The sequence below is a fragment of the Amblyomma mixtum genome, chromosome 5, assembly GCF_055824585.1.
Source record: "Amblyomma mixtum isolate Tamu chromosome 5, ASM5582458v1, whole genome shotgun sequence".
Lineage (NCBI taxonomy): Eukaryota > Metazoa > Arthropoda > Arachnida > Ixodida > Ixodidae > Amblyomma > Amblyomma mixtum.
This window is the reverse complement of record NC_143016.1, coordinates 103100474-103115490: the sequence shown is the minus strand read 5'-3', so window position 1 is coordinate 103115490 and position 15017 is coordinate 103100474. Positions and strand designations below refer to the sequence as shown.

The 15017-nt window shown below is 42.4% G+C and overlaps 1 protein-coding gene across 1 annotated transcript in view; it reads left to right on the top strand.

The window, feature by feature from the left end:
• The first annotated feature begins 2241 nt into the window (after positions 1 to 2241).
• The window catches only part of LOC149343241 (sorting nexin-13-like), a 36436-nt gene continuing 23660 nt past the window's right edge, over positions 2242 to 15017 (top strand). The window contains exons 1-9 of the mRNA XM_089545783.1: positions 2242 to 2368; positions 3432 to 3544; positions 6229 to 6334; positions 6895 to 6984; positions 7139 to 7260; positions 8354 to 8469; positions 10417 to 10527; positions 12914 to 13002; positions 14853 to 14936. Of these exons, the coding sequence (XP_089401909.1) occupies positions 3432 to 3544; positions 6229 to 6334; positions 6895 to 6984; positions 7139 to 7260; positions 8354 to 8469; positions 10417 to 10527; positions 12914 to 13002; positions 14853 to 14936 (831 nt within the window). The 5' untranslated portion in view covers positions 2242 to 2368. The remainder of the gene's footprint in view (positions 2369 to 3431; positions 3545 to 6228; positions 6335 to 6894; positions 6985 to 7138; positions 7261 to 8353; positions 8470 to 10416; positions 10528 to 12913; positions 13003 to 14852; positions 14937 to 15017) is intronic.

The window sequence follows — 15017 nt, the reverse complement described above, 5'->3', positions numbered from 1 at the left end:
TGATGATGCCTTATGTAATGCGTTGTGTTCATTTTAGTGTGCTGCTCTGCGTTGTGTTGTATAATGCACAACATCGCACTGCTTTGCAAGCAAAGTGGATTACGGAGCTACACAGACCGTTTTTCACTCATATCGCCTTCACTGATGCCATGGCATCAGTCTTTTAGTATCTCGGCACGCAGACATGGCTGATCTCTGAAGGCACGTAGAAGGACGCTACGCTGGAACGGCGTGAAATAACTGGGGTAGTTCTGTGAGGACTAGCAAGGTATCAGCTAGAATGTTTTGTTTATGAAAGCTTCCGCGTTTAGCCTCATGAGCGATAGCTTTTGCCAGGCTAATGAATTTCCATACCTCTCTAAATGCCGTCACTGGCGTTTCTCTTAATTTTTTTTTTCAAACCACATGGCGTACACCTGTACTTTTGGATACCATAAGCAACTTAGTATAAGCTTCGGCTCAGTGCCGCAGCAGAAGTATATAGTTGAACTTGTGGCACGTTTACTTCTGCCTTTTGTTCGCCTGTTTAAAACACAATAATCGTGTGGTACTGTGATATTTTAAGCCCGACTGACACAGCCCAAACAACACCAAACGCCCCGAGGACGTATTCAAATTATCAGAACGTCCTCATCCCGACCAGGACATTCTGAGTACTTTCTGAGGGCATCGATGAATAAATGTCGTCACTAGAATGTCCTCAGTATGCTTTGCTGGACGGCTAGAGGATGAAAATATCCCTCAAATGTCCTACAGTCGTGCTGTCGCAGGATAATACTGTGGGCCGAACTGAGATCAAGCCAACCTTATCTCTCGCACCCGCCTCTCATTAATTAAAAACTGCAGGTTTATTAAGCGATATGCGTGTACAATAGTGATCTGATGAAGGAAACCATTGTGCGCCGAAAATTATATGCCTTGAGGAGATATATTAAGATATTTCTGTTTTCACACCTGTAAATTCTTATGTATCGCATGCTTCTGATGAGTTTGGACTGCTTAAATTTTTGGGACACTCATCTTTTCCATTCAGGCAGCAGAATTCAACCGCAGAGAGCTGATCTGTGCGGCTTTTGGTAAACCCGTTCTTTTTGCTCTTTCTGGTTACCTTTGCTTACTTTAGCATTGAATACGGCACTCCCATGAAAAAAAAAAGCTCTTGATAAAAATTTTGAAGTAGTACTGATAACGTCCCAAACATGATCCTGAAGACATCCTGAGTACGCGCAATGGATGGACAAACGGATCCCAGTCGGACTGCTTGAGGACCAGTTAGAGACAACCTGAGGACATCTAACCATGCTGACGCGTACATCCTGAGGTCATATTCAGGACGTCTTTGTGTTGTCTGGGAGGGGTCCGCGGCCCCCAATTTTTTCCCAGTTTTTTTTTTCTTTGCAAGTTGTTTTCACTGCAGCATTGCTATGCTAAACAGGTAAACGCCCTTGCCAGATCAGACACAGTACAGGAAATGTGTTCTTGCTTCGTGTCTTGATGATCGATAAAATTACAGGGCATCAAACTCGACAGTACTTGTGTTTTGATTGTCTTCGACATGAATATTTCGTTCATTTATGTAATGTTTAGAGAAAGGCTTTTAACGAGTTCATATGCCGGCAGAGTAATTATAGTAACGCTTTATCGGTTTGAAAGCTTTGCCTCAATACAAAACCAAGAACTTGTATGCGAAGAGATAAGAGCGCATCTTGTTTTAAAATGCGAAACTTTTAATTTCAGATGCGAAAATTTTGACTGCTAGTGCTCCCGTGAAAGCTGTGTCTACAGCCGCAACTACAAGATAGTCTCTAGTTGGCTGCCGAGTTTTTCTAAAGCAACGCAAATCTGACACTCACACAGGTGTCCATTTCACACCGATAAGTGTATGTATCAGCATACACACTTCCGTTCCCTCAGTGAACATACATTACGACGTACGTGGGACAGCAAAATGGAAAGACCAACGCTGTGCTGCGTATTTAAACTTTCCCGCGCATATTGCATACCGCAATAAGCTTCGTTTTTTATTACGAGATCAATACAGACGTATTGCGAGAGTTTAAAACAAACCACGGAATCATTGCATTGGATCAGTGGCTACAGACAGAACCAAGTGAGAACCGCGCCACCGCGCCGCTTGACCTAGTAAAATCACGTGTACCGCAGCAGTTGCTGAGGTGCCCGCATGATGGCGACACGAGCGTCAAGGGCGCCACTTCACGGGGAATTTGCGCACTCGTCAACCCAACATGGCTGACCTTGTGCGGTGGTGCGTTCCGTATCGGCCGTCAACTATGACGTTTTTCCTGTAGGTTCACCGGGAAGAAAACAATCTCATGAGTTTCGGAACGTAGATTGAGCGACGTTGAATGTAAGTGGACACACATACTTTGTGCTGATGTTGCGAACTGCATGAAAGTCCGTGTTTAGCGCAGTCGTGCCCGGCCTCCGCTTGTTACGGTTTACGACGTAGCTTTTTACTACCCCTCTGCGTATTATGTGTCTCACTTTGTGCCGAATTTTGCCTGAATTACGAAGTAGGCTGCTTAGTTTCTGATGTTTTCTTCCTGCTGAGCCCGTAACGCTTCGAGTTGCTTGAATACTCCGTCGAAGTCATCCGGCACGATAGTACCTCATCGAGGTACAGCGCCTTCGTTTCGCTTGGGATTACAAGCATATTGTATTGCATTCTGTTGCAAGCAGGCGCTGTGATCGTAGCATTCTTTTAGCTGACACGCGTTAGCGAAAGCAAGAAAGCGTACGGAGCAGCTGTCATACTGAGTCATGTGTGTTAGCAGTGCGCGCATTTGTTTCTATTTCCCGCCCCCTCTCTTACGTGCTGTACTGTTTGCGTAGCGCATAATTGCAGGAAGGCGTGAAAAACCTTTCAGCGATAACATTGAATTGTATCTCTCGTTGCCTGCCTTCTCTACGCGTACTTATCTGTCGTGTGATGCTTCTGCCCAAAGACGTATTGCTTCGTATACATGGGGGTCGTCAGACTTGCTTGGGCTATAGACATATCATCTCCGTCTGGCGTTGGTGCGTCACAGTTACGGCCTCTTAATGAACTTCGAATGTAAAGGATACCTGTCATCGTCAAGGACTGCGTTTTGTCGACGTGCCGACCGTGTTTTTCCTTCCTGGTCAGCAAAAGACTCGCGGCGATGAACCTCATTTATTACAGAGAATTTGTGGTCGGTGTTATATGTGCACTTCTTTTTCGGTGTCATTCAAGTTTTTCTCTGCTCTTTCAAAGAAACACTAGATTCTCTCATAGCATTTTTCTTTCATGCTAGCTGCAATCGAACAATGTGATCATTTTGACATCGGGTCCGGCTTTGACATGTTTTTTCTATGAGCTTTCGACTAGAAAGGGCGAGCTTTTGAAAAGACATCTATTGCTTACATTGTGGAATGTGGTTGTTTTTCAGATGTCGCTGGGAGCCTTAGCCTGGGTTGGGTTGGCTTTAGTTCTTTTCTGGTCATCATTTGGCTTCTGGGCCTGCCTTTTACTCCCACTCTGCATTTTTGTTACAATTTTAGGGTGAGTAACTAGTTTGACTTGCTGTCTTTGAATGCTTAAGGCAATGCCTGGACTTTCTTTTAAGGTTGGGCTGCTGTTGATGAACCAACTTTGTGTGCTGTTTTGAAAGCAACCTTTTTGCTGTCTACTCTTAGCTTTAGTTATAAATAATGCAACTATAAACTGAAAAGAAAAACTCACATGAAGAAAGCAAATGAAGTATCCCCTGTGGCCAGAATGCGGGACATAGGAAAAGTATTGGTGGTGTGCGAAAAAAATTGTCAACAATTCTTTCAGTGGCTGTTATATTTAGCAAGTAACATAATTGTGAAGACTAATTACTTAGCTGTCCATGAAACTGCCTTTGTGCAAAATGTGGCAGTCTTGTTTGTTTTCTTATGTTAGCTACTCTGAATAATTTCTTTTTGTCAACAGTGAGACATCTTGCGATGGTATAAGTATGTTGCTACAGATCTGTATTTTTTTTTAGCTGTAAGATTTCATGAGACAACTCTAAGTCATGTCTGGAGAAGTTCGACATTGTCTATAAAGGCAATCTTGCCAAAGGACATCAACATAGCTAATATTTTTACATGACTGGTCATATCTACGCTTGTACTGTGACATTCTTCGCTTCTGTAAAGGTTTTCGAGAAAGTATTAGAAGATTTGCTTTTGCTTCAAGTCATGGAAGCTTGTTGTAGTGAGCTTGTTTAGGACTTTAATGCATACTTTCCTTTTTGTCAGAGGAAAAAAAAATCATGAAACCTTGTTTTCTTCATGCTTTCCATTAGATTTGGAATACAAAAAAAGAAAAGGCTGTCAGGGCCAGAAACAGGCATTAATCTGAAAGCATCCACTTGAGAAACCATCAAAACATTGTCTTGCAAATGCCTGTCAGGCCTTTTACCCACTGATAATGTTGACTGTTGAGTGCCTTCGACCTCTAATGCTCTTTCCTTTTCTACTGAAACCTTGATTGCACTTGCAGTTTTCTATTACATTCACCTTTTTTCTAGTAGCCGCGGCAGACCTGTTATTGATGTGAGCATTTAAAGCAGCGTCCTTTAGCACTGAAAGCAAGGCCTGAGTACCCAGTTATAGGCACGTACGTGTAGTTCGAGGTGGGTGATAAGTTGACGAATCCAAATTTCAAAACAGCAAAGTTCAGTTTAGAGCTACTAGTGTAATCTTTTTCTTTTTTTTTTTTCATTTATAAATAAAGTAAAGAAATGGAAGTATTGAGGGCAAGTTTTCTGTTGTTAGCACTTTTGATGTCATCATTGGTTGATACGAAGAATCATCCTTGATGTGCCTGGAGTACACATTAGTGTAGACTGAGACCCCTCGGCAACAAAGTACTATCACGATGGAAAGAAACGCTAACAGTGCGACGCATACAGGCTCCGCTGTTCGAATTTCTTTTGATGGCGCTTAATTTTACCTGGGTGGCAAGAAAAGGTCGTTAGAGTCATCATAGAATGCATCACAGACAACTTTAGCACCTTTTTGCTGCCACCGAAGCAAAAGCGTGATTAAAAGAAATGCGAACAGTGGAGCGCCTAGGCCCCGCTGTGTTCGCATTTCTTTTCATCGTGATAGTACATATGGTGCACTTCTCTAAGGTATGCTGCACAACATACTCTTTCCTAAATGCATTGCCACTTTGCATTTATGTCTTATAATATATGTGGAAAATAGTGTATGCTACTGTTTTCCTTGTAGATGGATTATAATTGTTTCCACTTTTTTTTTTTCACCTTAAATCTTTCAAGAAGTTAAATATGTCAGTACGTACTATTCTTAACTGAAATGAACCGTAACACATTTCTCCGTTTTCTCTGAACTGGAGGAGTAAGTATTTTAATTAAACTCATGGCTCCTGTGCTGCTGGGTCACTGAAAAGGAGGCAGCTTTGACTTTTCACAGTACTCTGTTTTTGTTTTCAGGGTAGTGTTATGACTAGCATGGCTGGTTGCTCTAGAACTTGATCTGTGGTTGCACATTTTGTGATTACACTATTGAACAAAACAAGAACGAATGCAGTTTTATACATCACACCGTAAAACAGCGCGCTTACACGGGACGAAGAACGGTTTTACGGTGTGATCATGTACCAACTGGCCCGGCAACTATCCTTAATGCAGTTTTATACAGTATCTACATTTAAAAAGCTAATGAAGCTTGCTGTGTCATAACTTATAATTTTCACCATTGCCGTTTTTTCAAGACTTTAAGCTTTCATGTTTGTGCCGTTCACTAGGTTCTAACAAACACAGAAAAGGGGGTGTTATTTTGTTGCTTTTACTTGTACCATTTGTCAGAAATTGGATTTAATATGCATCATGCTTAGAAGTGTCAAACAGCTCATTGCAGTGAAGTAACACCATACTTCTAGATACGGGAGTAAAAGTATCTGGAACGTCGGTGCCCTTAGTGCTCAGTAACCTCCATTTTTTTTTGTAATATGACTCCGTCCGATGTAAAATTTTCACATTAAACTTCAAAACATCGTCCTATTGCAACACAGAACTCCTAATTTCTTACAGTATTAATGCTTTTTGTGACAGTTTGTGGCAGTCTTTTGAGTCATTCGCAGTTGCCACGACCAGCTGCTCTTTGAAAGCCTTCCTTTCCTTTATGACCACAACCTTACTCAGGCTTGCAGCTTATATTGCCTCCTTGTTGCCTGTCTTCTATTTTAAGCATCGTATTTATGGGTTACCTGATGGAGTATCAGCAACAGCTAGAGCCATCATATGACCCTACACCTCACATTCCTGAAAACCACTGCATCAAGGGATTGCCCCAAGTGAGTGCCTTATTTGCTGTTGCCCTAATATGCAGTAGTGCATGATACAAAGCTGCTCCGTTTCTGACGAGTGCGCTGCGTGTACAGAGGTAGACGTACAGGGGTAGACGGGCATTGCAGCCAGTACGGCAACACTAACCTTGCAAGGGACTTCCTCACTGCACTGCTTTTCCACTGACAAGCTGCTGAACAAAGATGGAAAGCCTTGACAGCAAAGTGTAAGGTTTCCAACGTGGAAGCCGGCGGGCCTCGGGCTTGTCAGTGTCACGCCATTGTGCATTGTTTTTTGTAACATGGGCATTTGTTTCTGTCACTTGACAGTTCTTTTTTTCTTTCTCTCAAGTCTTTTTTTCTTTCTCTACGTCATTGCCATCCACTATGCCATACATAGCATTCCATTAATATTTAGACACGTTAATCGTATTCATCAGATTTTCTAATTAGAGGGCAAACATCTACTTTGTCCTATTTTTCATTTTTACTTGTTTCTTCTTTGTTGCGACTTAAAACAACAGCTGCTGAACAATGGATGCTTATATTTTGCTTCCTTTCTCACTCAGATTACTAGCGCTGTTCTAAAGCCACCTAAGAAGACTCGCTACATAAGGTACTTGACTGGGCACCCAGCCATAGATGATCCATTATCAGAGGTACGTTTTCTTGCCGAAATTCTGATATTTTGTTTCGCTTGCTTGTTTTGTGTTATACGTGCCCCTCTTTGTGTGACTGGTGTTCACAGAGTGGGTGCTGTCGTATTGCTTCCTGTGATCATTTTACATCTTACTGTGTCTTCTTCTTTCCTAGGTTTTGAATTACATTCTACGTGACTATGTGTACAACTGGTACCTTGACCTCTCGAATGATGAGGCCTTCACGGACCACATCCGAGACCTTGTTCACCAAGTGATTGTTAATCTTTCATTGAGGTAACTATGCGTACATTTAATATAGTGCTTGCAATTTTATTGGTGCATTGCATTTGCTGAGCCCTGTAATTGTGTGCTGGCTAATCGGAGTTTAATTATGTTCCTCTGCACTTTAAGCCAGTGTGTGAGAAGTTGGATTTTGCTCGGAGCCATTCTTGAATTCATATGTTCTTATGTGCTATATTTTAGTTAGCTAAGCTAATGTGAGGTGGTATTCACTAAAGAAGTGTGTCGCTGGTTATGGACATAAATTTCTTTACATGCACAAATTAAAGTGTGACAGACAGTTTAAACATCTGGTTGTTTCGTAGCTTTCTGTTCCTCTTACGTTGAGTTCTCGGTCTAAAGCAGATATTCTCTGTCTTCCCCAGTGTGTGATATGAAAGAATGTCTATTCGTTTTTAATGTGCCAGCTGTGGTGGTTTGGTGTCTGTCGCATTCTGCTAAAAGGCACAAGGTCGTGGGTTCCAACTCGACCACGACACCTGCATTTCAGTGGAGGCAAAATCCAAAAGCACCTGTGTACTGAAATTGAGGCACACATTTTAGTTTTATGTTTTAAATCTTCATTGTGTTTGTGGGAACTGTATGGTACTGCTGGCATGGCAAGTTTAACTTTTGTTCACTGCAATAATGATAGTACCTGTTCATGATCAATTTTTATTTGTGTGTGCCGTTGCCAAAATCTTCTCTTTTTCATAATCATGGGGCATTAGACTACCATTCTATTTTATGCAGGCTTTCGCTCGAAAAATGCACATTTTCACTGCTGTTACAGTGCTCCGCTTTCCTGTTTTAATGCCTCTGTGTTAATTAAATCCTTGCAATGCAAATGTTCTTGTTACAAAACTAGGATCAGTAGAACTGCTGTAAAGCATTGGGTGTTAAATGCAGAATAGAGAATTAAAAATTAGGAGTTCTGGATTGCAGCTTTTTAACGGTCATTGAACTCCAAATGTGGGCCTTCTGACAGAGCATTATAGGTCAGCCACCTGTGTTATATTTTGAGTGTTGGCTTCTTTTTTTTGTTTTTGTTTTGTGTGTGTGATGTAAGCCCATGGAATACTCTTGTATTTCCCAATGATTATTGCAGGGCCAAAGGGGTGGACTGGGTCCAGTACCTCACCATTCAGCTAGTCGACGACTTTGCATCTCACCTGCGCTTGTTTCGCCAAGCGCAGTCAAGGCTCAAGCAAAAGAAAGATGATGGTTAGTGTGCGCACTTGCTCTTGTGATTTAGAGGACACTTGTACTGAAAAACAGAGCCAGTGCTGTGTTGTCCTTCTTCTTACCTGTGCTTTTTTTAACTATTTATTTTATTTTTCACTGGGGGGAAAAGACATGGAAAGCAACAAATTTTCGTGTGTAATTTTGGCGATTTACCGTGTAAAAGTGCAATGCAAGTTGTCCAAGTTGTCCTGAGGCTTTGCTTAGTTGACCAGACAGCCAGTAGCACTGAAGTCCACAATGTTGACAAATTTAGTGGTAGCTATGGGGTGACGGCTTTTGCTGAAAGTGCAGTCAGCGTCACTCTTGTGTAGAGCGCTTGTACGACGCGCTCTTCTGCATCGCATCTGCTAGGTTCTGGAGGCAACCCTTGCTGAGAGATGGAGCCACACAGACACAGAGACGTGCAAGAAACTTGGGCACCAGCGCTTTGTGCAGAAATCATGAGCTGATGACTAACTTTGGTTGTGATTGCGTGGTGTTCACTGCTGAAGCGCTGTACACAGAGGTGATGCGGACTGTACATAGAACAAGTATGCTGCACTGGCATTACTGGCGTAGGAAGCATGGTACTCATCTACTGTTGCAAGAATCGATGTGTAATCAGTTTTATGAGCATCTTTTTTGTCCAGTGACATCACTTCAATGCTGCTTATTAAAAAAATGATTTACAGACAGTCATATGATTTGATGCAATGAAATGCGAAGCACTGTGCACCTTGGATGATGCTTTCCCATTTGATGATTCTCCCTTGTGCCATATTTTGTTGCCTGAAAGTTGTGCTAGTTAATTTCACTATTACTGTCTGAAACACACTCCTAGAAAAGTGTGGGAGGACCTCTCCAGCTTGCTGCGTTACATGGAGGACCTCAACAACCCCTGACGTGCGAAGCATCACGGATAGATACCCAACCCTTCCAGAAATCCTGCATCATTCTAAGAGCATTGCTGCTCCTGCTGGCACTTTGCTTGCTGGCAGTACCATCCTTCCACGTGATACTACAACACAGTTCCATTCTGCATCCGACAGAAATGAGCCCTCCATGGAATCGCAGTGGAAGATGAGGCTCAAGAAAGAGTTGACCAAAACATGAATGTGGTTTTATAGTTCCACTGCATTTCTTGGTACAAGTGTCGTACGGCCATCATGTTGGCTCAGTAGTTATGGTGCTCGCCTTTCGCCTCTCGTTCGTCATTGCCAGCGATGAGAGCAGCCCTCGCCGCTCGCTGTTGGTGCAACTGGTGCATGTTGCACCGCTTTCCCTCTTTGTCACCCTTGCTATCAGCACCGTGTCCTCTTCGCCTTGCTCTTTCCTCCTCTTCCGCGCCTCACTTCTAATGCCACTGCGGATGCTTTGGCCATCTAGGCCGGCATTTTTTTAATTTATTTATTAGTACCTCACAGGCCCTGAAGAGCATTAAGTGAGGGGGGCAAATCGAAAAAAGGTATATACAGATGGAAAAAAAACGTAATATCGGTACAAGAACACGGTACAAGTCAAGTACAAGAAAGGAACACGAAATTTGTACAAAACGGAGTTAAAATAACATCAGACACGAAAATAGAAAAAAAAAGCAAAACACGAACATGAGAAAAAAAAGCAACCAGGGTCAACAGAAGTGGTAAATGGGAAAACAACGTTAAGAACAAATGAAACTGTCGTACATTTCGAACATCACTATGGCAATAAATGTATACATAGATGTTTTTTAAACTCACCAGGATCAATGAAAGAGATTATGTTGTCAGGAAGATCATTCCAGAGTTTTATTGCTCTAGGTAATGCAGAGGAATTAAACGACAGGGTCTTCCCATATATCCGGTTGAAGCTGAGTTGATTGTGTGGCAGGGACAGTAGCACTGCTACTGCAGTAAGAAGACGTACACTGGAAGAAGCTGATCCTTCCTTGTGGCTTCACCTTTTCAGAGCTTGGCGGAAAGGGCCAGGATTTGCTTACGTTATTCTTCAGTTTGGAGACCACCATGGAGCGTAGCATGTGCCGTGATCTAGTCTGCATTTCAAAGGAGCGAGAAATGGGTGAGAGGCCTTTTCATACCTCTTTAAGAGATGCACATGTGGAATGTTCACATTGAGCTAGCTGGCACAGTGCGCACATCTGCTTAGTAAATAAAATTTTTTTTCTAGTTAGAATATTTCACTTAGTTTATTATCTTGTGCTTACTACAAAACAAAGTTTATTCTAGCTAGACTTTTGAAAAATGCAACTAAATTTGTGTGATTGTTGGACATTATTGTGATATCAGTTGTCTTTCTTCTTCAAAGTGTTTATGAGACAGAGCGCATGCTGTGTGCATCGTGGACCCATTGCACAGATCACTCATGAGTTCAAGTGAATGAACAACAGCTTGAAGTGCTTAAATGTTTTGAGATGAGGATAGCACATGTAATCAATATTATGACAGTTGGTTTCATGTCTTCACATATGGTATGTCCCAACAAATTCCAAGGAAGTTGTTATGGACATGATAAGGACTTGATATGTCTGCTTATTAACAGCTTAATCGTATCATACAACTTTGCAGACTCCCACGGGCAGTGTGAGATTTGAAGCTGCCAGTTTCATCTCGGGTTCTTCTGTTACTAGCTTGCGTTATTTTTGCTAGTAGATTTGTGTTAGAAGAAAGAACAGCGTATTGATAGAGTAGCTGACCATTTTTTTGAACTTCAATAATTTGGACTTGCACGATATTTCGGAGATCACTAAGGAACTGTCACACCTCACAGGAATGTGTACATTTGCACGACTGATATATCGAACTGTATGGAGTCTAAATTTCAATTGTTTGGGCTCAGATAATCGCTAACAGTACTGTAGAGATAGTTTTTCAACCGAAAATTTGTTTCTTCGGTTTAATATAGATGACACGTGCATCGCTGTCGCAGTCAATCGGTTCTCCACCGCTGTGAAAGGTGCCATCTTGGGTTTAAATGGAGTCAGTCGGACGGGCTGACTTGGATAGGCTCGGCTATTTGTTCTTCGTCGCTGCCACTTGAGATGATGACTCGCTCATCGTTGCCATCAAAATGGCTTACAAAGCAAGCGATTGTGTTGAAAATTGGACAGCTGCAGCGCCCACCACAGCTTTCCATGGATTACTGCTCTTGATCTTTGCCAGCGTCATTGCCTATGGAAATAGGCTCTTTCTTGCTTTGCGCAGCGCGTGCATTCATTCGCGACATGTTCTGCGGCCACGTCACACTGTCTGGTACTGTGACATATAGTAAATACAGTAGCCAGCCGATTTTTCGAACTCCAATAATTCGGACTTGCGCGATATTTCGGACTTCGCTGAGGAACCTTCGCACACTTCATAGGAACATGTACATTTTCATGACCAATATTTCTGACTTTGTGGAGTCTAAAAGTTGGAATTTTCGCACTAAAATAGATGGCAACATAATTGTGGAGATTGTTTTTCAACCGAAAGTTGGGTATTTTGGCCTTTCTTTAAGTTCACGGATCTTTCGGACTGTTCGATTATTCGGACCATTTTTCGGGTCCCACTGAGTCCGAAAAATCGGTCAGCGACTGTATCATGACGCAAGGTGGCGCAGATGTGATGAAAGCACGACCGTGGCTCAGAAAAAGTCTAATAATATCGCTTGCAAGTGGAACGTGGGGGAGCGGCGTTCGCAATTTTTAAAGCCGACTTTCTGCAAAAAGGTTTCTTTTTTGAAGGTCACAAATTTTTCGGAGTGTTTAATTATTCGGATTATTTTCCGGGTCCCATCGAGTCCGAAAAATCAGTCGGCAGTTATAATGGACTGTTGAAAGTGCACAGTCGCCTTACTTTATTTATCACCTCGTACTGAACTGAGCTGCTTGATTTTTAGGTGCCTTGGCACACCTGACCCAGTGCATAATAATTAATGCAATACGCATTGTGTTTTCTTCACACTTCTTTGAGTGCTGTGCATCATTTTATTATTTTTTGCACCATGACTCAGAGCCACTAAGAAAGTCTTTTAACGTCCTGAGACAGATGAGCAGCAAGGCAGAAATGTGATTTGCAGTCCATCTGACATCTAGTCATATACTATCTTGTTTTAATGCGTTGAGTGCCTTCAACATTTCTGTTATTGAGGGGCTGCTTTCTTTAATATTTTTAATCCTGTCACGTGAACATGTGATTTCTTTGCATGATTTTGGGCATGCAGTAATCTGCTGATGAGCTTGAGTGGTTGCAAAGTAATAGCTTTTGTATACATTGTGTGGGTCGAGAATAATAAATTGGTTTCATATTGTGTGTAGCCCTTTAGAGAAGAAAATAAAAGATGTCAATTCTTACTGGTAGCGTTGCCTGCCACAGCAGTAAACTCGCTGCTTGTTTTTGCCGCTGTTACATTTGTCAAAAAGCAGTGTGTTTAAATCTAGTCATGTACTCTGATGTCAACATTTCAGAGTATCTCCAGCAAGTCGGAGAAGTGCTCCTGTACTTGGTCCTGCCTCCAGAGGACTTCCAAAACAAAGTCATGAGGATATTCCTACGGGTGTGTCAAATTTCTGCTTTCCCGAGCAACTTGTCTGTTTTGTCAACAGAAACTGCACGCACAAGTTAACAGTAATCATTCAGGCTTTGATGTGAGTGTTGTTACTGGCATTTTACAAGAAAAATATGGCTTGTGGTTTGACATGCACCAAAAGCAGGGGAAACTACTCTAAAAACAATTTCACCCCTGTATAGATGCTTTGCAGCACGAGAGCAAGGGTCGTATTTGGGCACGTGACATTTCCATCATCACCGGCGTTCGGGCCTTCAGATTTTGATGGCTACCAGCGTGCAGGCACTCTGATGCAAGGTGCTGTTCTGGCTGTCACTCTGGATGACAAGCTGGCAGATGGCACAGAAACTTTGTGTGAATGCCAGAAATGATGGCGGTTTTAGGGGCACCTGTTGTGCATAATCTGAACATGCACAACACACATGAGCATGCATTTTACTGTGAAAGCACTCATACGATCACCAACACTGACCAAGAATCTTGTCATGTTTAGATCTTGTGCCATTGCCTAGCAACAGTGACACCACATTAAGTGAAAAAAGGAATCGCATCAGTATCCACAACTTGGAGTTGAACCCGCAGCGCCGCGAACGGATCAGCTTCAAAGGCCTTTGCGCGAGAGCACTAGGCTATCGCCGCAGCTGAACACACATCATTTTAAACTGCAGCACACTCTTGCATTGTACATTGGACATCGTCATCTTCGTCCTCTTCCATCTGTGGCATGAACAGATCAGATCAGCTTAACCGGAGTCTAACATCGTCGCAAGATGTGCTGATGATCCAGCAAAGCAAAACCATGAGACAATCAGGCTAAACGCACACTTTCGCATGTCTACTCGATTTAACTACATTATAACCCTACCAGTTTTCTCACTAAATTCTGCTAGGGTTGGCATGGGCGACATTAGAAGAGCAGAGCATGCTGCTTATGTTCCTTGATGGGTGTACACAGTTGCATGCCCCAGGGGTCATATAAGAAACACAAAGTGGAGAGTTCAGATGTGAACACAAAATTACCAACTGGAAGAGAGGAAACATAAGTGCAGTTGTCACTTTTGAAAAGTGGTCGTCATACTGCAGAGTTATTAATTAGCCACATAAGTAGTTAATCACCCTAATTAACTGCACAAATATTTTCTGCTGTCGCAATGGACGTCAGGGTTACACCATCGGGCCTCTGGATAAGCAAACAGCAGACACGACACTCAGAGTTAACACGCAGGTGTCTCCAGTTAATGCCTAGAGCCACACTATTCAGATAGTCTTTCCCTTACAAATGGGAAGCATCAAAACCCTTGATGCCTCTTACCTTTAGTGGAGGATTCAGATTTGCCAGGTTACTTGAACACGTGGCAGAACTAAAGATTGCCTCCTGTCATTGCTCGATGCAGAGAGCATCTTGACCAAAGCTCTTGGACCCGACACTAGCCTTGGCTATGGGTCCAGTTCCATTGTACATAGTTTCCTTGTATTCATTTCTGTTTTCAAAAAAAAAAGGGGGGCAATGGGAATAAAATTAAGCATCACAAATCGGAGTTTGTGCATGACCATAGAGCATCTAGAAATGAGGGTTGGGATAGATATGCAGGCCTTAGGTTGCTGATTGGCTTGGTGGGTTGGTGACATTGTGTTCTAGCCTTCGCTAATTAGTGCAGAGTCTTATTGCTGAGGTAACAATGGTATTGTATAGGTTACCTCGTGTAAGTGCAATTTTTTCTTACCCATTCAATTCACCATGAACGTCTTGAAGTAGCCGCTAAAAACAATGCTATGGTCAGCTTTGGGCTCATTATCTTTCACCGGTGCTTAGTGTGTTTTTATTTCCTTTTTCCCAGGAACTTCTTGTGAATACAGTGCTGCTGCCAGTGATAGACCTAGTGTCAGACCCCGACTACGTGAATCAGACCATTGTATGGATGGTAAGGGGTGCATGTTCACTAGAACCACTTTTGACTTCACTTTTTGAGTCATTGTTTCTTAAAAAATGCATTCTAATTAAT